The sequence below is a fragment of the Pelmatolapia mariae genome, linkage group LG13, assembly GCF_036321145.2.
Source record: "Pelmatolapia mariae isolate MD_Pm_ZW linkage group LG13, Pm_UMD_F_2, whole genome shotgun sequence".
Classification (NCBI taxonomy): Eukaryota; Metazoa; Chordata; class Actinopteri; order Cichliformes; family Cichlidae; genus Pelmatolapia; species Pelmatolapia mariae.
Window position 1 is genome coordinate 7569471 of NC_086238.1, and position 23496 is coordinate 7592966.

General features: G+C 38.8%; 1 protein-coding gene across 3 annotated transcripts; it reads left to right on the forward strand.

Moving 5' to 3' along the window:
- Positions 1-550: 550 nt before the first annotated feature.
- On the forward strand, positions 551-23392 carry LOC134639776 (receptor-type tyrosine-protein phosphatase epsilon-like). 3 transcript variants are annotated; one of them, XM_063491168.1, is made up of 21 exons: positions 551-829; positions 6366-6597; positions 13187-13258; positions 14563-14659; positions 15076-15149; positions 15567-15703; positions 15856-15946; positions 16103-16179; positions 16268-16304; positions 16388-16485; positions 17061-17180; positions 18561-18724; positions 19415-19550; positions 19739-19888; positions 20352-20445; positions 20817-20893; positions 21032-21166; positions 21391-21516; positions 21695-21846; positions 22775-22910; positions 23008-23392. In XM_063491168.1, exons 3-21 carry the CDS (start codon positions 13192-13194, stop codon positions 23080-23082), a joined length of 2043 nt encoding a protein of 680 aa, XP_063347238.1. In that variant the 5' UTR covers positions 551-829; positions 6366-6597; positions 13187-13191; the 3' UTR covers positions 23083-23392. The 3 variants fall into 3 exon arrangements, with proteins under 3 accessions (XP_063347238.1, XP_063347239.1, XP_063347240.1); XM_063491169.1 differs by having other exon boundaries at positions 6366-6540; XM_063491170.1 differs by lacking the exons at positions 551-829; positions 6366-6597; positions 13187-13258; positions 14563-14659 and adding an exon at positions 14898-14941.
- Positions 23393-23496: the final 104 nt, after the last annotated feature.

Below are 23496 nucleotides of genomic sequence, written 5' to 3' on the forward strand. Positions count from 1 at the left end.
TAATGTTAACTCAATGTGACTGCAAACATTTTCTGAGCAACAGTGGGCTGAAGACATATACATTAGGGATGATTCATGCAATATTAATTCGTACACTAACATCTACTTGTAAATACCATGCCCAGTGTACACATAAACCCAATATAATGCATTATTCATGAGTGTTCCATTACTTTATACACAAAACTGAAATAAAGTGTTGGATGACTTGCTAATATGAGAGAAAAACTAAGATGTATAAACCTTTTGTCAGAAATTCGGCGTAGCGTCATATAGCCGAGGTTAATATGTGGAAACATCATAAAGTTAAATAAGGTCACTTCTGAACTCCTAATGTAGAACCCTCAGAAGAATACTAAATGAAGGCGTTTTGAGCATTCTTTTGAGCAAACATAAACCTAAGATGCCAGCCGTAAAACGTGCCATAAGGAAGGAGACAAACTAAGGCCGGCTGAGCATTTATATGCAAAGGCCTGCCCTTTATCCTTCAGTGATGCAGGAATGTGAAGGATGCTGAGCGTCCACCTGATACAGCTCTGCGCCCGGGGGAGGGTCTCCAGTCTCCACTCTGGCTGCCATAATACGGCTCAGCGCATGTAGACAGGCAGGAGGGGGAAGCACATCCTCAGAGAGGTCTGCTGGAAACATGATCATCAGGGGAACCTAAACGCATTCTTCGGATCCTGTCAGATGATTCCACAACCGAGTGCGTTTTGTACTTTTCTCCAAACCACATAAGAAGAGACCGGCGTCCGGACGAACCGTGCAGAACGACACAAGCCGATATCAGCCGCCGCTACGTGTGAGGCGAGGTCACCGCAGTACCGCGGTAAGATACGCTGAAAAACACAGCGAAACCAGACAGGCTTATTTTTTTATTCCGTTTGCGTATTTATGCGTAAACACCGACTGTTTACCCTCGGTTATTAAGCAAAGCTTTCCAGCCGCTCCCGGTTGTCAGCGTAGCTTGCGTGCATCCCACTGCCTGTGTGTATCACACTGTCCATCAAGCAAAAATCATAAAAAGCATCTGCAAGAGCAGCAATCCAGAGAGGGGAACCGCTCGCAGGTCACGGAGACTGGACATTATATTTCTTCTACGGTGTCATTCCTGAACATTGGCAACATGGACTACAGTAAATGTGGGTTAGTGGAGCAATACCATGCACCCTGCTACCACCAGGATGCCCCATGTGATTTATATATATTTATAAAATAATTGCTTTTATATTCATTATACGGCGATCTGCAGTTTTTTAATCATTTATTTAGATATTTTACGTATAGGTAATTCTTCAGTCACAGTTTTTGTACTTGCTGCAGCATCCTCGCTGCTCTAGACTGAAAATATATATATAAAGGGATGAGTACACATGCAGTAGTAGGCAGGCCTCTAAGCTCCTTTGCAGTTGCACATCATGCTGTAGCTTGATCTGTTTTTGCTATATCGTGTGAGAAGAGAGTAATGTGTCAATTAATTTGTATGTGGCTGTTTTGATGAAAGGTCATGCTGTGCTCTAATTTTGAGTTTAAAAAATTATATTTTAGAAATTAAATAGCTTGTTTTGCTAATTGTGAGCTAATATGAAAATGCTGCAGTAGGAATCAAGAACAAGTGAGCACAGTACGGGCAGGGAGCTTCTATGTAGCTGGTGAAGATGTTTGGATGGTACTGTTTAAATGGGTGAATGAGAGAATGGGATCTCTATAATTGCATTAAGGAACTGATTCAAACGCCTTGTGTTCAAACATGAATTATAAATGCCCCTCATTCACCATAACCTCATTCACAATAACCTAACCTCCAGTTCCATCCCTGATTAAATGGGCCAGTAAAAGCTAATGGGAATTTTGGTATTACCTCACATTCCCCATCTGTTGGGTGAGTATCAAGCTACTTAGCCCACATCTTTTTCACCTTGGGAATACACGAGCTATAGTTAGACACATGTTAATAAAAAAAAGTTAATTTGCCGATGATGACTTTTCAGTATCCTAAGGTAAGAATGATGCTAAAAATGGCCTTTTTAAAACAGGTTTGCATAGCTGAAAGTAATGGCCAATGTTAAGTGTTTTGCATGGATGGATGAAACGGATGCCTGGTTATAAAGCTGAACATTAACTGAAGTGGTGAACACTGATATGGCAACTGTATGTGTAGAAAACATGTTATTGTTGAGTGAATATTACAGCATTATCCACTTTTCTGTTATTGTTTGCCCAAAGTGACATCCTTGAGGACCAATTCAGTGGTTGCCATAGATGCTGTCTCAGATGGAATTTGTAAAACCTAATTTGGGGTTTCGCTGGTGTCATGTGATGTGAGACAAGTGCTGAACACCACTGGTGAAGGAAAATAGAGAAAAAGTCTGGGGGAACATAAAGCTAATACATAACAATATATGCACTTTGTTTATTTTAAAATCCTACATACATATGCTGTTTAAAGGTGGGCACATATGTCCCCTGAAGTTGATTGTACTTGGTTTGTATCCATAGTTCACAGACTGTCCCATTGTTAAACCTTGAGCAGAACATTTTCACCATCTTGGTCATCAAGGGTATTCCTGACTAAGAAACTGAACAACACTACATGCTTGTATGTTAACAAGTTGGTTATCATACTGAAGAATGCCTTTCTTTAGTCACTTTTTTGGACTTTAGCAATTATAATTTACAAAAAACAAACAAACAAAAAAAGCCCATCATGTTGGATACATTAAGACTTGAAACTAGCAGCCAGTTCAAAAGTTCCCCCAGGAAAGCTTTTTTTGGACCAATTGGTTGCAAGAGACCTCATAACCTCATAAAACATTACAGTTGTGTGTAGATGACCGCACTCTCTTCAGTCATGATTATGATGAAGTGTGTCGAATGACAGTGACTGTCATTCTTACATATGCACTTAAGGCACACCTATACACGTTTATTTATTAAGAAGTCTGCATCTTGACAGACCATTTTTAAAACAAAGAAGCCTGCTCAAATTTATCTTATCACTCAAGTCTGTTTTTTGTTTATAGAATTGATATAATCACAGAGTCTGTTTCAAGCTCGGCTACTTGCCATGCTCACTCAGGGTTTCTTAAGTAAACCATGATTTGAGGTGCAGCTTGCTGTGAGAAGAGGAAGTGCTAGCCTTGTCAGTCTGTCTGTTAGTGGGGGAAGAAAGCCATTTTTCATTTTAATGAGACACTGCACTTAAACACAAAGATTGTTTCAGGCAACTCTCATGGTGAGGGAGTCAGAGAATACACCTGCATAAAGCAAATCTAAAGAGAGCCATATTAATTAGATGAGCAGTTTGGTGTGTCAAAATGAAGCTGAAAACGAAATAAAATATTGTGTCTAGCAATATGTGCCGCACGCGCTAAGTTTAGCTTTAAGTATATGATAGCCTAAAGCAGTTTTGCTCTGTTTGCTCACACTTTATGCCACTTGTAGTGGACTCCAGTAAAAGAAGCTAACTCATTATCCTTGGCTGAGCAGCAGGAGAACGAGTGGCGATGCTGTAATTGCAGTGATTATCATCTCTTGTCCCTGGTTTTACCTATACTGTGCCCTAGAAGTGTCACTTTCAGTGTCCTCAAACTGCAGGCTGGAGATTACTCTGCTCATTCTCTGATATGGGTGTATAAAAATAATATTTCACAGCTATTTCCCTTGGTAGTAATTGCTAATTTCAAAGCACTGGTGTTTGAGGCTCAGGCAATACTGACATGCTCAGTGAACAAGTCGTTAAAGGTTTATGGTTAGTGTGAGCAGAGAGGTTATGAAAAGTCTCAAACTCGCTATGCTTTAAATAAACACATAGGAGGCATTCTAACTTCCTTTTTCTCTTGCTGCAAAATCAGCGTTTTGTCTTGTCGTCCTGGCAGTTTTTCAGTGGGCAGCCCCACACACAAATGAAATCAAATTTGCAAACAGACAGGCTGTGTGATCTGCGTGAAATCAAATTTTCCAACCGACAACTAGCAAAATACAACCTCAGCTGCCTCTCCACACTAAGCATTATGAATGAAGGTGCCTGCAGACAGTTATATGCTCTCCGAAGACCTACTTTAAACATGAAATCAAGGAGTCATCATAACAGGGAACCATATGAGCCTCAGATATCAAAGCCATCAATTTTGTATTAATGGCTTAGGAAAGCAGGATTTGAATAGCACGATCATTTAAAATCGAGAGCATGTGAAAAGCACCCATCATTTTTGAATGGGGATTATAAATATTTTCATCACAGTATAATACTACTACTATTACTAATAATAATGATGATAATGATAATAATGAACAGATTATTTACTCCAAAACTGCTTAGCTACAGTTCCCAGGGTTGCCTGTTGTGGTATGAATTAATGATTGAATCACAGAGTGCTGGGTGATGATGCACTCACATCAAATTTTAATGACGTGCATGTTTCCTCTGTTAGTCAATGGGCAGAGCGGCACAGAAAGTGCTTTTGCCTGGGATAAATTGCATGCTCTGAACATGTCTCGCTTTTCTTTGGACTGAATGTTCAGGGCTGAAAGGACCAAAATACTAAGGCTGAAAAGCTGAAAATGATTGCCTAACTATCTCCGAAGAGACCTTTAAACACATGAAATACAGTATGAATAACTTAGCACATTTCATACATTTTTTATACCTATTATAATTTAACTCAGGCTTTTTACCATTCATAATAATATATTAACATTGTGAAAAACCCAACATAATTCTTTAGCGTGTATAACTTCAGTATACCACATTACCTATTTTCATCCATTATTAATGTCTTTTTTTTTACCACTGCTTAATAACTATACTTTTCTTAAACCCTCTGAAACAGTATTTTTTTTATAGATAGACAGCTGGGATTTCTACCAGAGAGCCCCAAGGAGCTCAGCTTCGAATGTGTTAACCAGGCAGGATCAAATCAAATCTACTAACTGGTTTAAAGTGGCAAAAACATATTACCTGAAATGATCTGTCAGTCTCATTTTAGCTGTATTGTCACCGAATGTCTCCAGAATTGAACTTCTTCTGGAAATGCCAGCCAGCAAAATACAGATTTAGGAGTGCTTTAAGAACACAGTCTTCTAATTGACATATTATTCACATTTGCCAGTTCTTCCTTTTTAGTAATAAAAAATCTTTTTAATTTGTCCCAGTGTTTATAGATTTAAAAGTCTGTCCGTTTGGGAATTTAAAACAATATTGCTCATAATTTAGTGCCATATATAAGGCCTATAGAGCCTTTAAGAAGCACACGCAAAAATTTAATATCCTTGGTGGGAAATTAATAAGTTCACTGCAATGACAAACCTGTCAGCTAAAATACTGTACACAGAAATGTAAGTTACTTTGTGACACTATCTTGTTCGGGAAGTGGTTAATTTGGTATCTGTGTTCCTTGAAAAAACAGAAAAACTATGGTGTATTTCTTGAAGATCTGCCATATTTATAGACATGCAGTTCAGAACCATTACTGATTACTAAAGTCTCAGATACAAAGGCGTTGCAGTTCTCAGGTCAAAATGCCAGCAGCTGTAAAGCACTTGGAAAACTTGCTCCTACTTCAAGGGGTAAAAGAGGTATTTTCCAAACCTTGCTCATTCATTTTCCTCACCGCAGCTCAGACGGACTGAGTGGGCTTATCCAGCTGGATAAGGTGACTAATTCATCTCTTCTCCTTGTGCTCTATTAAGCTGCGTTACAGTGGCAAGTGTTAACAATATGCCTTTGTGTCTCACACCTGTGGGCAGTGCAATACCGGTAAAGTAGGAGTGAGTGCGCAAAAAGGCCATGTTTTCTTTCTCTGACTTCAAGACAATAGAATATCATCACTTTTATATCTTTGTGAAAACAGTAAAGAAATAATTCCAACACATTTTGTGTGGTGGTTATTATTGTGTAGGCACATCTGTGGATGGGTACAAGGCCGTGTGTGGTGACAACTTTATTGGACAGTCCTGTTTGTAACCAACACCTTGTTGGAATTGAAGAAGATATGTTTGGTCAGAGATCGATAACGTCTTAACAGTTTTGGTTTGCAGTAGGATGTTATAGAAGAGAGGACTATACAGTATATGAATGCTGGGCATGCACAGTAAAGAAAGCTGCACATACACGTACTCATTCAGCTGATTAAATGCAATGCATATTCATTTTCTCTGGCGTATTTTACAGATGCAAACCCTACTCATTAACCCTGCCTTTTATTGTGCACTCATGCATTTCTCATGTGTTTGAGTCATCTGTAAAACACGAGTCATAGAAAAGCTACATTCATTATTGCTTAAGAATATAATACAGTACATACTGCATAACAGCAGGATGGTTAATACATGTCTAACTATTGTATTTTTGCTTTATTTTCCAGGTTTTCTCTTGTGACTTGATCCAAAGCCGAGAGTAACCTCAGGCACTGCCAACGACCTCGGTGATCTCTTGATTCAACGCTATTATCGGTGTCTTAAATGATGTGTAGGAGAAGGACTGGGTAGAAAACCCCCATAAAGCCAACAGAGAAAAGGAAAAGGAACTAGGATCACATGGTTGGTATGGACTGACGAGTCAGCTGAAAGCAGATCAGTGTGGCTTTGCTTGGAAGTGTAAGTCTTTTATTGCATCTGACCACAGAGCAGGTCAATTATCTTTTAGAGGATCAATTACAATTCAATTCATTAATGGGAAATAATTCAATGATGACTGTGTCCTCTTTGTAGATGAGACTAATTTAATTTCAAATTGTTTCTCCAAATTGATTCTTTCAGTCATTACTATGCAACAGGCAGGGATTTGAGCTGTAAACATGGTTTAAACGTTGAGATAAAGATACAATAGGATTCCCACTGTTAGGTTAAACGTCTTTCTGATAAAAAAGCTGTTGTAATATGATGTTTTATAAAATCTGTGACAGGTGTATTTTGAAAAGTTGCATTTAAAGATATGGCAGTGATTTCCCCAAACCTGTGAAGCATCATTTTTTTTTACTACCTCTGTATAGTAAGGATGTCTTCCATTATGATTGTTATCTGTGAACCCAGAATCTTGACATTTATCTCCTGCAGCTCAACTCCTCTCCTCCCTCTTCTCATCTCATCTCTTCTTTCATGTCTCCTGCCTCTCTGCTGTCACACTTTACTGACATGTGTTTGTGCTCTCATTCCATCCTTTTCCTCGGCGCTTGACAACGGAAGTGGTGGCTGTTTCTGTTATTCGTTTCTTTCCTTTTTTTGCACTGCCTTTGTTCTTCTGTTCCCTGGAAACCAAAAAAATCTTTTTATCCTTTTTATCCTTTCATGCCGAGCACACAATGTGAATCTATCTTGGAATTTTTATCGATCTGAGGAAACTGAGACACAATTGGATGTAGCCATCTATTTGGATTTTTTTGTTTTTGTTTATGAACAGTTTTTATATTTCTTTTTTTAAAAAAAGTTAAGTTTGCAGTAAATACTATCCATATTCTTTAAACACTTTAAACTGTGTTGGCCACATATATATAGTCATGCACTGCTCTTCTCTAGCACTTCTCTTGTTTCAGATTAGAAAACATAGTTCAATAAGCACTGCATCTGGCAAACAGCCATAGATGCCCTCTACACAGTGTCATTGATGGAGCATGTTGAATAATTTACAAATACATGCATTTTTCAAAGCAGTGGTGTTTTCAGTGGCAGTAAGCTTTCAGCAGGGTCAGCTCGGTGTACCTGCTATTTGTTAACCAGACATACAGACTGCGTAGTTGTAATATAGAGTGTCAACTGTAGTTAAAAAGTAAATAACCCCAATGAAATAGAAGAAAGTGCTATACTTTGTAAGTGTCCAGAGGCAATGTTGATCTGAATGTCGTTTGGGGTGAATAATGCTTAAACAAGCCATTTATGAGTGAAATGCCCCAACATCCTTGACATCAAATACATTTTAGACATTCACATTTTCTTTCATAGTACTAATTACAAATGCCAGCATGCTAGCTATCCTCCAAATGGCAGACTATACATTACAGTTGGTTTTAATTGGATCAGTTGGAGGCATTTGGAGAGTGCTTTGGGAGGCAATGTAAGGGCACTTGCTGTGATTGGTTATTATGTAGTTAACTGTATTTGATAAAAACCTTGAAAACTGTCACAGTATAGCATGTGTAGAGCCCAAATGCAGGAAATGAAGTCAAATGGTATAAAAGAAAAGTGCGGCTTATATTGGCTGTTAAAGTGCCAAAACTAAACTAAGACAAAAGCGGGATCAAAGTAGGAAATGAGGGAGACCTCAGCGAAGATTAATGGATGTAAGGAAGGAGGAAATGCAGAGGTTTGCTGTGACTGATGAAGATGTTAGGGATAGGGTGAAATAGAGGGAGATGATCTCTTTGTGGCAAGCCCGAAAGAGAGCTGCACATATGTTAATGCTGTCATTTTGGTCATGTTATAGCATGCTGATGTAAGTACAGTCACAGAGGCTTTAGGCTGTTAGCCTTGTTTAACCACACAGTGGCTAGGCAGGTGGTCATGTTAAACTACACAGTAAACTGCATTTACATTAAAATCATTTTATCTGCATGCATTTGACATCGACAGTGTGCTGCTGAATTGGATGGCACAGAAATCAAGTGAAATCAAAGTCGAGTGTTGACTTTGCTAAAGAAAAGAAAAGCTGTATGAGCAGAAACAGATGTGTTGTGACTATAAAAGCCGATTTATGCAGATATGGAATCAGGGTTGAGTAGCACATAATGTATGTGCAACAATAGACATGGTTGACGTCAGCAAATTTAAATAGTAGCATTGTATTAAAGACGGTCTGTTAAAACCTGCTGTAAACGCCAGCTCAGTCCAATTAGCTGTTATGTTGAATAGATTACACAGAAATAAACACCTGAAATGTATTGTTTGTTTCATACCAGTGCAGCATGAGAGTATATATACTAAAATAACAGAGCAAAAACAGTGACCACAGAGGAAGTGCATGAATGAAATGTTCAGTTTCCATGTGAACACTCAGAAACTGCCTTAAAAGATTTGAGAGATTCAAGTGGCCTCACGAGTCAGTCTAATTTGTATGTATCTTTTCTCCTTTTCTCTCCTTTTTCCCGTAGACTCAATCTCCCATAATTATGAATAGCAGCACAACATCACATTATGGAAACAGGATGACTCAAATAATCTAAAAATCATTATGCTTCCATGAATGGACATTGCAGTTGACAGATATTACAATTTGGGTCTGGGTCAGGACAAAGCAATATAAATCTATATATATATATATATATATATATATATATATATATATATATATATATATATATATATATATATATATATATATATATATAGATAGATAATAGATATAGAATATAGATATATAGATAGATATATCTTTGTCCTGCTTATCTGAGTCTGGGTCACAGACCCAGCAGTTTAAACAGAGAATCCCAGGCCTCCCTCTCCCAAGGCTACCTACTTCAGCTCATCTGGGTGTGATCCTGAGGCATTCCCAAGGTAGCCGAGGGACATAATCTCACTTAGAAGGCACCTGGGAGACATTCTGGTCAGAATACCTCAACCTTTTGATGTTGAGGAGTAGCACCTCCACTGTTAACCCGTTCAGAATGACCGAGCTCCTTACCCTATCACTAGAACTGAGCCCAGACACCCTTCGGAGGTCGTTCATTTCTGGAACCTCAGTCCTAAAGTCACAGCTTGTGGCCGTAGCTGAATCGCCACCTTGGGGAGGTTTTTTACCCTAGTGACCCCAGGAGCTGTGTCGCTCGGGGCAATTTGCTCCTGATAGGCTCTCCCAAGGCAAATTTTTCCTGGGTGAGGGGCCAGAAGAAGACAAATTCAGTGAACCCCCATGTAAAGAAAGCAAATAAAGTGAGCAAGTTACCCTGTTCATGAGAGGGCCACAAGAGCCCCAGAGGCATGCCTAGGAAATGTGGACTGTAATAAATAATTTTGAAGTTGCTGTATCTATCTATAGAAATCGATAGAAATAAGAAAATCCGATTTTTGTAAAACCTTCATATGATTTTATTCTCTCTGATCTGTGAATATAATAAATTATTTATAAAAAGGTGTTTAACTGACGTCAGATGGTAAGCCTCGAGGTGTGATGCTCTGCTTTATTTAAAATATGTTAAATTCTTCACCAGCATTTGCTCAAATAAACAGCAACAATAGGGAACATATTTGTGGTGGCTTCATACAGCTGTTGTTTTATTTAAGAAGACGTTGCCTGGCCACATCTGTGAGAATAAATACAAAACTAATTAAGAGTGAAGACAATCATTTTGATAACAGAACTAGGAAATTCTCTTACCCAGGTTAGCAACAGTTTTTCTTGCTTTATTTTGTGTTTTCTTTATTTTATTGTTGGAAACAGATCTTTTAGGATATCATAACTCCAGGAGGGGAGTGATTTGAAATTTATACTGCTGAAATCCAGCAGGGTCTGTTTCTGCAGCTGCCACACACATTTATTTTCATGTGCTGATCATTGTCTCCTCTGTGCTCACAAAGCAAAGTGGATCACAGATGAATAATGCATACTAATGCCCAAAAGTATTGCCCTCAAGTATTAGGCCAAGAAGTGTGCGTTCTGAATCTTTGCATTACATCATGCATGGATGGGATGATTTGCGTCTGCGCTCCCAACATAAGTGATGCAGTATAATTTTATTTCCTGGGAACATTTATGTCAACCAGGTGCTGCAGGTTGAAGTAATCACACTGCTGCAAGTATTTCATTGAAGAGAAAAAGCAGGCATCTGGAGTGAACGATGCAATACCTGCTAGGAATGACACAATCATCCATCCATTTGCTTCCGCTTATCCTTTTCTGGAGCATATCCCAGCTGTCATAGGGTACACCCTGGACAGGTCGCCAGTCTGTCGCAGGGCTAACACACAGGGACAGACAACCATTCGCACTCACACCTATGGGCAATTTAGACTTTTCAATTAATCTATCCCCACAAACTGTATGTCCTTGGACTGTGGGAGGAAGCTGGAGTACCCACACAAACACGGGGAGAACATGCAAACTCCAAACATGGTGATGGTGGAATTGAACTGAGGACCTTCTTGCTGTGAGGCAACAGTGCTAACCACCGTCCCACAGTGATGACACAATCAGTTATTTAAAATTGGGTTAGGCAACAAAGTTCAGCAAGTTCCCCTTTCTATGAGGGTTAAATGGCGGGGTCTACTAATTATGATATATATCGCCAACCGTAAGGTTAAAAAGTTATAAACGTGTTTTTGTTATGCTACAGCGTGTCAGTACAGCATATAAGCTGTGCTGTTCCTCTGTTGGTCACACTAGAGTTGCTTATCTTATCTTAAAATTCATTCACACTGTTCTATTTTCCACTTCTGCTTTTCTCTTTAGTGATACAAAAAGATATGTCTTACTGTTTCTTCCTTTTATGATTTTGCTCAAGGTAACAGAGCATTTGACATCTTTTCACAATGAAACTCTTTTCTCCTATTTCCTGGCTATGCGGTGTATATACAGGAGCTGCCAGAATATGACAGATATGCAATGACCTGTGCGGTGACCCCCATACGCGCAATATGCCTTACAACATCTAGTTGCGGGATGTACGATGTGAGTGAATGTGACTTGCCTCGTGGGGGAGAGCGGGGAACAGGTGCTGGCACTGTCAGCTTGTTAACACTGGGTAGAGAAGTGGCTCCTTCGACAGAGTGCTGCACATATGCAACACATTGCCTTTGGCTGTGGGGCTTACATTATGTGCAGGCATGCATACATGTGAAAAGGCAGTGAGCGTATGTGCATTGCACACAGTCATGCTTCTGGGCCATTGATTGGGTGGATTTATTTGATTTGTCTTCCTGGGGATTATTCAGGTAAAAAAGAAAAATGCACAGTAGCCTCAACTTTCTGTGTAAATGTGTGTCTTGATCATGGGTGTTGTGTAAGGTGTTACTGCAGAGAGAAATTGAAATACAAACAAAACACAGCCACTTATTTGTTGTCCAATAGTAATTTATAGGTTTTGGCATACATTTTGTTTTGGGAATATTGTTAGAGGGTTATTATGTAGCTCAGTTTTCTACAAAAGCTTTGGGAGCCATAGTTATATGAAACCCCCCTTGGGTTATGTGCAAAAAATTCTCTCAAACATCACAAATTAGGCCCCTAGATGACCCATTTCTAGAAGAACTAAATTGACACAATGAATTATTCCATCCAGTCTTGTGGCCTCTATAACAAGTCGGGGAGGTAGAACAGAGGATAAATTAGGACACTCAATTCTTGCTTCTCCCATTTATTCCATCAAAGCCATTTAGACAGATTTGCCCCATTTGCCCAATTTATTCTGTGATTTTTATACCCTCTCGTTTGGAGGATGGGGAAGAAAGAAGAAATGGATATGATTTTGGAGAAATTGGTACTTTGTAGATAAAAAAAGACAGACATAATGTGTTGGAATTAATTTAATTCTGGCGAAGTTGTAAGGAATTTGACATACTGTTTTCCTTTTTGTAAGGACACTCGTGGCACTCTGCCCCAAATACATCACTAAAAGCTTTCAGCTATAAAGCCAAAGGAAAGAGTTAGAATATAGTTTAGAGTAAAATTATGGTTCAGCGGAGAAAGAAACGGTGAAAGATGGAGAATATGGGAGAAGGTTCAGTGAGGCAGAAGTGTAACCTATTTAAATGTGCAACATGAACTTACTTTTGTAAAAATACAAAGTACAGTGAGTACAGCACGTGTGCCTTGTTGCTGCTAAGCTTTGCATAGTGCTGTACATCAAACAGAGCACAGCAAAACAAGATGGTCTCGAACAAATACTACTTGAGCTCAGCTTCACTGCCAAATCCTCTAGGTCCATAGGGTATATGGTTACTGTCACCTGTGGGTTAAAGCCTCCTCTCTGGTTTGATGTCTGAATATTAGGTTATTTGATGCTGCTCTTTCAAGTCAGCCTGACAGGACAAGACAGCAAGCAGATTTCCCACAAGTACTTTAACTGCTCAGCAGAGAGACATCTTCAAAGCCCAGCTCCCCTTTGTGCCCTCTATGTTTTATATCCAGCTGTAGGTGCATTTCATGTCAGTTTGGTGCCGTCTAGTGGAGTTTGTGTAGAATTGCAGGATTTATTCTGTTATTTTTTGTTTTTTTCTGTTGAAGTGACTGCTTTGGGTTTTTTTTTTCTTTTATCCACAGTGACAATGGTGTTGTTTCTGATTGGGATCTCTATTCCTGTGAATAATTCTTCTCATGAGAACCAAACTGCAGGTAACTGATGAAACAACTGAGCAATTATATTGTCTAAGAAATAAATGTTAAAGCCAGACTCTAGAAGGATACGATTTTTCTTTTCACATATAAAGGAAAACCAGATAAACTGACTTGAATTCACCTTTACTCGATCTTGTATATCTCGTACCTTATGACTTAATTAACAAACTTAAGACATATATTGCTGATCTTTTCTGTTACCCTATATTTTACTCTATTTTATGCGCCATTGTCATTTATGGCTTCAGTTACGATGTTTCAAAAAATGTACAAAGTCATGCTGTAAAGAAGAGATTCACATTTCACATAATAATGCTCTTTCTTAAGTTAGATGGACTGATCATTTTCACATCTGTCTGTCAAATCTAATACTAGCACCAGTTAGATTAGCACAAAATTGCACTGACTATTTCTAGACAGTGATTAGTGACTTCCAGCAAAAAATTGTCCAGGAAATGCCCTTAAAACCACTTTACAAATTAATTTGAATTAAATTTAAATAAAACAAGGAAAAAATAAATTGTCAATGAGTGATCTTTAAAGGTTAAAAAAAATTGATTTCAACCTTTGAAGAACAAAACCGAGCTAAGCTCTGCTTCATGTGCAAATAATGTATTTGCAGTATATTTCTTTAATATAGCCCCAGGTTGTCAAACACACAGTAAGCCCCAGGGGCCAGAATCAGCTGAGCAAAGACTCCAATCTGGCCAGCTGGATGGCTTTGGAAAATGTGAAGGCAAGCATAGATTTTGGACTTTTGACTGTATTTTCATAGGTTTTATAGCTTTTCCTACTCGTGAAGATCTCCACATTGCCAAGTAGTTAAGTAATAGATTAATAATAGATAAAAGACAGAAGAGTTTCTGTTTTTCATTACTGTACTATAGAAATGTCTGTTTCTTTTTACAATGGGTCAACAGTAAAAAATAAATAAATCCATAAGTCACTTTCTGTTTTGAAATTACAGGAGAGTCTGGACAATGAGCTACCAGAACACTAAATTTTTACACTTATATTTTTTATTCCTGATGACACATTTATTTCATTTACTCCACCAACATTTGTTTATGAAGTAGAAAAACTGAGATGTACTGTTGAAATTGCACTTTTTCTTGTATTAACAAATCTCAGTTATTTTAAATGTGTTGTTAAATGTCTTCACACTGACAGAAAGGGGTCAGTGTGGGCTACTTGTGGCCCTTGACATCCCAGATATAGTATATTCCTTAATATATGATATCTAGATTAGAAGCTTGTTTTGTTGTAAACTAATAGACTTTGTTCACTTTGTTTTTATCTAGGAAACTCCACCCATCAGGGTGTGCATGTGTTGCCTTCAACACTGGTTTTATCCCTTCTTCTTATCATCGTTGTCCTGCTGACAATCTACTGCCTGCGGTGAATAAATCTGTACATACACATTAACACTTTCTCACTCATTCCAGCTCCCTTTTCACGTGTATGTGCACGAGCATGAGGGTGAATACATCAGGTCGGGGCATCGGGGTGGGGTGGGGTGGTTTTTAAATAGGCGGTCAGCAGTGGCTTATGGATAAACAGCTGCTCTTCCACTAAGACAATAAACAAAGACGGCTAGGTCAAGTCACGCCAGAGACACTCATTCACTGACCAGCCAGCTGACAACAACATGAGGAGGAACAGCTTTGGTGCTATGAGATGGTTGATATTGGTTTTGGTATTTGTTGTTTACTTATGTGCTTAGTGGCACCATTGTAGAGATCAAGCTTAGCTCTTTTTTTCTCTTTAATAGATGGTTGTGCTTTTCTTCACCTCTCACCCTGTCTTTACTGTAGGTTCAAAAACCACAGGAAAGCTCTGGTTACCTCAGTGGATAAAAAAATTCCAAACGGCTTCTTGGAGGAGCAAGGTACGTCTGTGCTGTACTCAATATAACCACTGCATGAAAATATAAAGCAACCTTTTTGCTTTTTAAGCCTTTTTTTATTTGGTTTGTAAATTCAATCTCTTTATGGACAAGAAAGATTTCACGATCTGGAGTCCAAAGTAGCTGTGAAGGCTCTTACGCTGTAGGGAACCATATGAAGTTTCACTTCAAGTAAAAAAACGACATAAATAAACAGAAAGGCCAAATTCTGAGTTAAGACAGTTTTGTGCAGCAGGGACATGTTTATGGCTTAAGAAATCATTTCTGTCGTGATATACCCCCTGAAGTAGGAAATCTTAATAGCTATCAGGCTTGTTTTTGCAGGTGCTGTAAGAGCTTGTAATGTTCTCTACAGGGAGACATTAGCAGTCTGACCACCATATATTCTTTTAACCACAGGAGAGCAGACAGTGGTCCTCCTCCCCAGATCTCCTTCACCATCCAAGAGGTACTTCCCTATCCCTTTGGACTCATTGGAGGAGGAGTACCGGATACGCTCTGCAGATGATGGCAAGCTCTTCAGAGAAGAGTTCAATGTAAGCATGCATTTATTTGGTGTGGATTGAGATCTTTGTTCTGCAACCATACAGCAAAAAGTGTACAAAAACAGTACTAAGATTATATGTTAGCAGCCTTTGTACCCGTGGCTTTATTTTTATCTCATGAGGATTGGATTCTCTCTTTATAGTCACTGCCGTGTTACTACCACCATGGGTCCTTTGAGGAGGCGAGCAGAGAGCACAACAGAGAGAAAAACAGATATCCAAATATTTTACCATGTGAGTGAGGATCTATATTCTGCAGTTGGAGACAGTATTTCTGCAAAAGCCCTCTGGCTGCAGACTTATTGATAGCCAACATAAGGAAACGTGCTGTGGGCTGAAATGAAAATTAAGAACCACTTTTATTTACCTTTTTTCCCCTCTGTTCCACAGACGATCATTCAAGGGTGGTGTTAAGTCATCTCGATGGACACTTGTGCTCAGACTACATAAATGCATCTTACATAGATGTGAGTAGTAATTATGTTAAGCTATAAAGTGAATAAATATCCTCATCAAAATGTTCATTCACTACTGTTTTTTTTTTTATCACCACAGGGTTATAAAGAAAAGAACAAATTCATTGCAGCTCAAGGTAAATGCACATTTTCTCTCATCTTACCCAAGTCTATAACCATTTTCACTTTGGTTTTACTACATTTCTTGGTTCTGTTTTAGGTCCAAAACCTGAGACAGTGGCTGACTTCTGGCGGATGATTTGGGAACAGAAAACAGCAACTATAGTAATGCTGACGAATTTAAAAGAAAGGAAGGAGGTATTCTCTCTCTGCACTGCATTATTCTAAAGAAATATAAAATCCCTGTGCCTCCGATGCACATTTAGTGAAAACCCTTTTAAGTTCTCAAGACCCAAAGTCATGGACATAATTTATTCGACCCCCTCTCTTAACTGAGAATCCATGCAAAGTGTCACCCAGCAGATTACTTAGCATCGCATTAAATTTAGCCTCAAAGGGATGATCAATTGAGCGCTCAACAGCAGGTTTGATGGGGCAGAATAGAGGCAATGGGGATCAATGATGAAATAATTGTTGATAAGATCCTAGGAGGCTTCATGATAATTAGTCTGAGAATGTATTTAATGAGTTGAAACGTCATTGTGAAGATCTTATTGACTGAAAGAGTAGCACAAAGTCGCTGTGAGTGCCTTTGAATTTGTAAAAGGCACACATCAAATAGATAGTTTTATATGTAGCTATAGTATATACAAAATAGATGCATGTCTATAGCAACAATTGCAAGGACAAATGAACTCCTATGCATTTTTAGTGGCATTCATTTTCCTTCCAGTACCACAAAAATAATTTGTATTGTTTTTCTCCATTACCAGGAAAAATGTTATCAGTACTGGCCAGAAAAAGGCTGCTGGATGTACGGGAACATCAGGGTGGCATTAGAGGATGTCATTGTACTGGTGGACTACACCATTAGAAAATTTTGTGTTCAATATGTAAGTAAAATATGTGAATCTACACATACTACAAATGTACACGTTAGTCTTACAGGAGCTGCTAGGCCATGTAAACCATGGCATGAAGCACAGAGTGCACAGAGGTTTAGAAACTATTAGTTTTAAAGTCAGGACAGCGTTGGAGTCTTTTACACACTATGCACCTTAGCACTTGCCTTGTAGTAAAACTGTAGCACTTATACGTGATAGCGGAATATCTATGAGGGAAGAAATTGCACAAAGATTCATGACGAGGTGCTTGATTTTATACAGCCGTGGCAATGGGACTGAAAACACCCAAATTCACAAATTAAGAGGTGTGACCCAATACTTTTGTGCATATTGTGTATAAACACCTGCCAAAGTACTGAAAAACATCTTTGTGGTAATTCCTGCTAGAGTAGGTGTTTCCAGGAGTATATTTCACACACTGGTGTGCGTGTGTGATATGGTTTTGCAGCTGTTAAATACTGTACTGTAAGGAAAGGAAAAATAAACTTACATTACTGCTTTTATTTAAACATCTACACATGGTTTAAAAGTAATAGTGTAATTTTACAAGTTATTCTTAATATTCTTTTTAATTACTGTAATAATGTAACAACCTATGTGTGTAGTTGCTAGGTTCTTATTAAATATTGAAGATGAAACTAAGCCGCGTTGAGATGGTGCAAAAATGGTCCCCATGGGGAAATTGGAGCATTTTAGCAAACGTTAATAGGATCCAAAATATAATAAATAAATGAAAAACCAGTATGGAAACATATTAGAGAATATCAAAGGCTACAGATAACAGACACAGCATAAATTATAAATATGTAGGTGTATTTAAAATACAGCGAGAACTGTATTAATATGCAGTGTTTGGCTCCGTCATTTTATCTTTCGAAATTCATACACATACAGTATCTGTATTTTTTCTTGTCTTTTTGACTGTCGAGTTGGATGCCAACTCAGTGTACTGCGAAGCCTTCAGATTCCAAAATTCACTTTGTTCCCTCTCCATCTGAAGCTAGACGAGCACAGATATCCTCTCTGACTCTAAAAACTGTGACTGCTGTAGCTCTTCAGTACAAGCTGACAGACTGGGTGCTTTAACATTCAGCTCTCAGAACACAAAGCAACCAAGTGTTCAAGAGAATGGAATTCTGATCTCTAGAGTATCGATGAGAAATGAAAGTGAGGCAAAGTGTTTAATAATTACATTCTACCCCAAAAAGCAAAATGACAAAAAAATCAATAAAACTGAAGTTCCTTTTCTAGTAGGTATCAGTTTGTGGTTGGCTGGCTTTGTAAAAAATAAAAAGACAGATGACTTATTTGTGCCTTCAAAGCATTATTTATGCACCGATATGAACCTTGTGCGTCTTTGCTTCACAGCAGGGCAGCGATGGTCCCAGAGCTCCCCGGCTGGTCACCCAGCTTCACTTTACCAGCTGGCCAGACTTCGGAGTGCCATTCTCACCCATCGGCATGCTGAAATTCCTCAAGAAGGTCAAAGCTGTCAATCCATCCTACGCTGGACCTATTGTTGTGCACTGCAGGTAAAATGTGCAGTAAAAAGGAGGCCAGAAGAAGGCATCTGAGCACAGTTATATAAATCCGGTGTGAGCTGATGCATTTCATTGTTAGGATGCAGGAAAGACTTTTTCAGTGCTCATAGTTATGAGTAAAGGTAACAAATTTAATAAAAACTGCAGTTAAGCCCATTGTGGATGAATAAAAATCCTTGCATAGGGTGTATATATGTTGCCTGACCAACCAGTGTTAAGCCCCACCAAAGAAATCTGCAGCCAACTGTAGCAACTGCTGCAACAGGTGCTCAGGGAGGTGGAACTGTTGTTCTTGAATGGGGCCCATTGAAAAGACCTCAACACCCCACCGTGGAATCCAAGCTCTGTGCTCCCAGAGGTGTCGTCTGCTGAAATGACCCCTGTAAATTTATTAGGGCTGTGCTTGGGCTTCAGAGGTGAAGTACTTCTACATATGGTTGTAGCTGCTCACAATTGACTTCTATGTTGAGAGAAATATAATAACTTGTGCCAAAAAAAAAGTGCTTAGAAAATGTAATGTTCAGGTGTTTGTGGTATGTATACATTCACTCCTGTGAAGGCTCTTGCACATGTAAATATAATATTACATTCAAGCCTTTCCAAACACATTTTTCGGTGTTCTGTACACTTTGCTGTTTGTTACAGAGAAGACCTTGAGGCTTCTTGTTTGTGTTTCCACAGTGCCGGGGTTGGGCGGACTGGGACATTCATTGTCATTGACAGCATGATCGACATGATGCACATAGAACAGAGAGTGGATGTCTTTGGGTTTGTGAGCAGAATACGAGAACAGCGCTGTCAACTGATCCAGACAGATGTAAGTATTGACCCTTTCCGACCTGTTGTACCTTGGACTGACAGCTCAACTCGCTGCTCTGGTCGTGGCATAAACAAGCGAGGGCATAGGAAACAACAATGTCTGTGATGCAAAAATAGTGGGAAATAGTTTGGCAAACCAAAGCAACTACTTCTACAACTTCGTCTTCTTGTCTTCCTCTTTCTTAGATGCAGTACTCCTTTATCTACCAGGCTCTGCTGGAGTACTATCTGTATGGAGATACAGAGCTAGATGTGTGCTCTCTGGAGGGCCATCTGCAGAGGCTTCACAACACCAGGGCTCCCCACGACAGGCTGGGCCTGGAGGAGGAGTTCAGGGTACGAAGAAAGAAGCTCTCTCTTAAACATTTCAGTCAGTAATGAATCGTGCCCATCACCCTGCGCCCTGCATGGGTATATTTTCATGGAAAACTTGCCCAGGGTGCAGCTCTTGGCAGTAGTAACATAAATAACAATGCTTTGGATCAACTAAACTTTATAAGGCACTACCATCTGCCTCATAGAATTTACTGTAGCTCTGTGAAAATTTCACGTTTTTGCTACAAAGTATCTTCACAGTTCCCTACACACTAGAAGGAATTATTCCCCAGTGCCTCTTCTTCACCTCTTCTTCGTCTCTACCTTAATGTTTTTTGTCCAGCTTCTTGGCTTTTACTTGTTACAAGTATGGAAATGTTCCAGCGTCATCTGCTTTTAAAAAAAATCACCAGCTTTATTAGCATTGTACTTTCCTATATGTACTTTTTCATCATTTCCGTCTGTGCGTGTTTTCTCCCATCAGAAGCTGACCAACGTTCGCATAATGAAGGAGAACATGAGAACTGGGAACCTTCCTGCCAACATGAAGAAGAACCGTGTGCTTCAGATCATTCCGTGTAAGGACTCACTCATACTCGGAACAGTTTCATAATACATCACATCTAAGTAACATCAAAGTATCACCCTGCTGGTGATTTTATAGATGCCGTACACAGATATCTGGATAATCAGCTCATGTCTCTGTGATCAGTGACATTTAAATTGGGCTTCTATCTTTACTTTATGTTGCAGTTGGAGTAGGAAAAGTAAGCCTGGGTACAACTTTTTACACTGAAAACAGATATAGACTGCGGCGCGTTTGGCCTTAATAACACAGCTAAAGTTTTAGCTCGGCTAGGATTTTTTTTTTTTCGTCAGCCCTTTTCAAAGTTTTATTTTATTAGGAATCACTTGTGAAAAGTTTCATTTTCCTTTTTTCTGTTTGCAGATGATTTCAACCGAGTAATACTCTCAGTGAAAAGAGGACAGGAGTTCACCGACTACATCAATGCCTCCTTTATTGATGTAAGCACTCCCTCACGACCTCCTGTATAGATTTCCCATAGAAGTATATATAAAGCTCATTGTTTCCTTTACAAACAATGCAAAATATTATGTTTGCTGCACTCTCAAGTGTTGTTTACCAGATGATCTGCCCTCCAGGGCTACAGGCAGAAGGACTATTTTATCGCAACCCAGGGCCCACTGTCTCACACAGTGGAGGACTTCTGGAGGATGGTGTGGGAGTGGAGGTGCCATTCAATCGTTATGCTCACCGAACTCAAAGAGAGGGAGCAGGTACAGTATGGTGTTCTTGCAAAAGTACAGGTTGAAAAGCAGAGTTGAGCATTTAAACCATATATTATTATTTAATTTTTCATATTTATTTTCCATACAGTTTGCATACTTGTCAATGTGTGTTGTGGTTTTGTCTTTATTAATTTTCATGTTATAATAACCAAACACTATATAAACCAGTTAACTGTAGCCCATTTGCGTTTCCATTTGAACTCTTCAAACAGGAAAAGTGTTACCGGTATTGGCCATCAGAGGGCAGTGTAACATTTGGAGATTATACGGTGGAGCTGACTGGAGATACACAGTGTGAAACCTTCACTCTCAAAGACATGGTTCTCACCTACAGACCAGTGCGTAATGTTTAATTAAAACACTTAACAATATTAAAATTGACATTTCACTTGAACAAATTTCCCAACCTGTTTTCTTTGTGCTGTTATCATCAAAGCAAATTAAAGTTCATGTCATTTCATTCCATTTACATTTTTTAATTAGATGAAAATAACAATCAGATTTGCCCAACACCAGGAAAAGCAGTCACAACATGTCCGACACTTCCACTTCCACGGATGGCCTGAGATTGGAATACCAGCCGAGGGAAGAGGGATGATTGACATTATTGCCGCTGTGCAGAGGCAGCAGCAGCAGTCTGGAAACCGTCCCATAATTGTGCACTGCAGGTGAGGAACTTCAATTTGAGAATTCTGCAGCGTAGTGCACATCATCAGATGGAAATTATATACACTATATTACACTTTGTGGCTGTCCACTCATGCTTTTTAATATAACCCGTTTCATTTTCCCTACTTTTTGCTCCTACAAATGTCTGTTACAATAAATTGTACATTTTTCCTCTCCTCAGTAGGCTTGGTGTTCTATGCCTAAACCACTTATGTGATCCCTTATAAAGACTTAGCTGTGAAAGCTTTGATCAGAACCTAGCTTCAGGTGAAGTGATTCTAAAGCAGCATGCCCCTGTGGGATTGATCCAATCCACTGATTCACAGTCAATTAAAACCTCTCAAAGTGAAATCTCCTCTGACTCCCACTATGATTAATCTGATAAGATGAGCTAACGACAGGAAATGGTGTCATCACTCTCTTCTATTCCTTCATCACCACTTGTCTAAGAGGGGCTTTTTAAAGCTTTTTCTCTGTCTCTTGGGAATGGGGCTAACCCGCTGCAATCCCTAACGTCTCTCTACACTTCTCTTCCAAATCGCACATCGCTCTCGCGCTCACTCCTTGTCTCTCTCTGTCTTTCTCCCTCCATCCCACCATCATTGTAAACATTGACTCAGTCAAACACTGAGCTTCCAGACTGATTAGTGTTAGCGTTTGGATTAGCCTCTCTTTAAGTGGGGATAATTATTAGCACCATTACACAGAGGTCACCTTTTTCTCCCGCTAACTTTTTTTTAGTTAAATGGAAAAAGGATGTGGTGAGATTACAAGAGTTTCATTGCAGTTTTACTCTTAAGAAATGGTTCCTTTTCTTGTTGTTCATCTTCTGCGGTGTGTTTTATAATTATCTGTAGTTCCTCTGCAAAGTTTTAATGTTCACATTTTATGATGAGATTCCTAATATTTTTGTCCTAATGACCTCAGTGCCGGTGCAGGACGAACGGGTACCTTCATTGCCCTCAGTAACATTCTGGAAAGAGTGAAAGCTGAAGGCCTCCTGGACGTTTTTCAGACAGTCAAGAGTTTACGCATGCAGAGACCACACATGGTTCAGACCGTGGTAGGTGAAAAACTACATAACATCAAACCTGCTGTGCATAAACATGTTTGGAATCATTTCTGCACGGTGACACTTTTTCTTTCGCTTTTCTCTGCAGGAGCAATACGACTTCTGCTACAGAGTGGTCCAGGATTTTGTTGACATTTTCTCAGACTACGCCAATTTCAAATAGTGTAATAATGCTCTGTATGCTTTGTGTCAAATTAACATATGCAATTTTTTCTGAATGTTGTTTTCTAAAGCAAGCAATTTTAGTATTTTGCACTTGAGTACAGATTTAAACTAAATGGTGTAATATACTTTAATATAACTGAAAACATGTGGTCCACAAAAAAGTCTGTCTCTTATGAGAATGTTTGATCTTCAAGTACCCCATTGTAAAATGTAGTAATTCAAATTTTACTTAATGGCTTGGATAAATTATAAAAAAAAAATTTATAATGCAAAAATACAACATTTTAGAATTGTTAAAGAGAGTATTAATTGAATTGCAACATTATCAACATTATATGTATATATATATATATATATATATATATATATATATATATATATATATATATATATATATATATATATATATGTA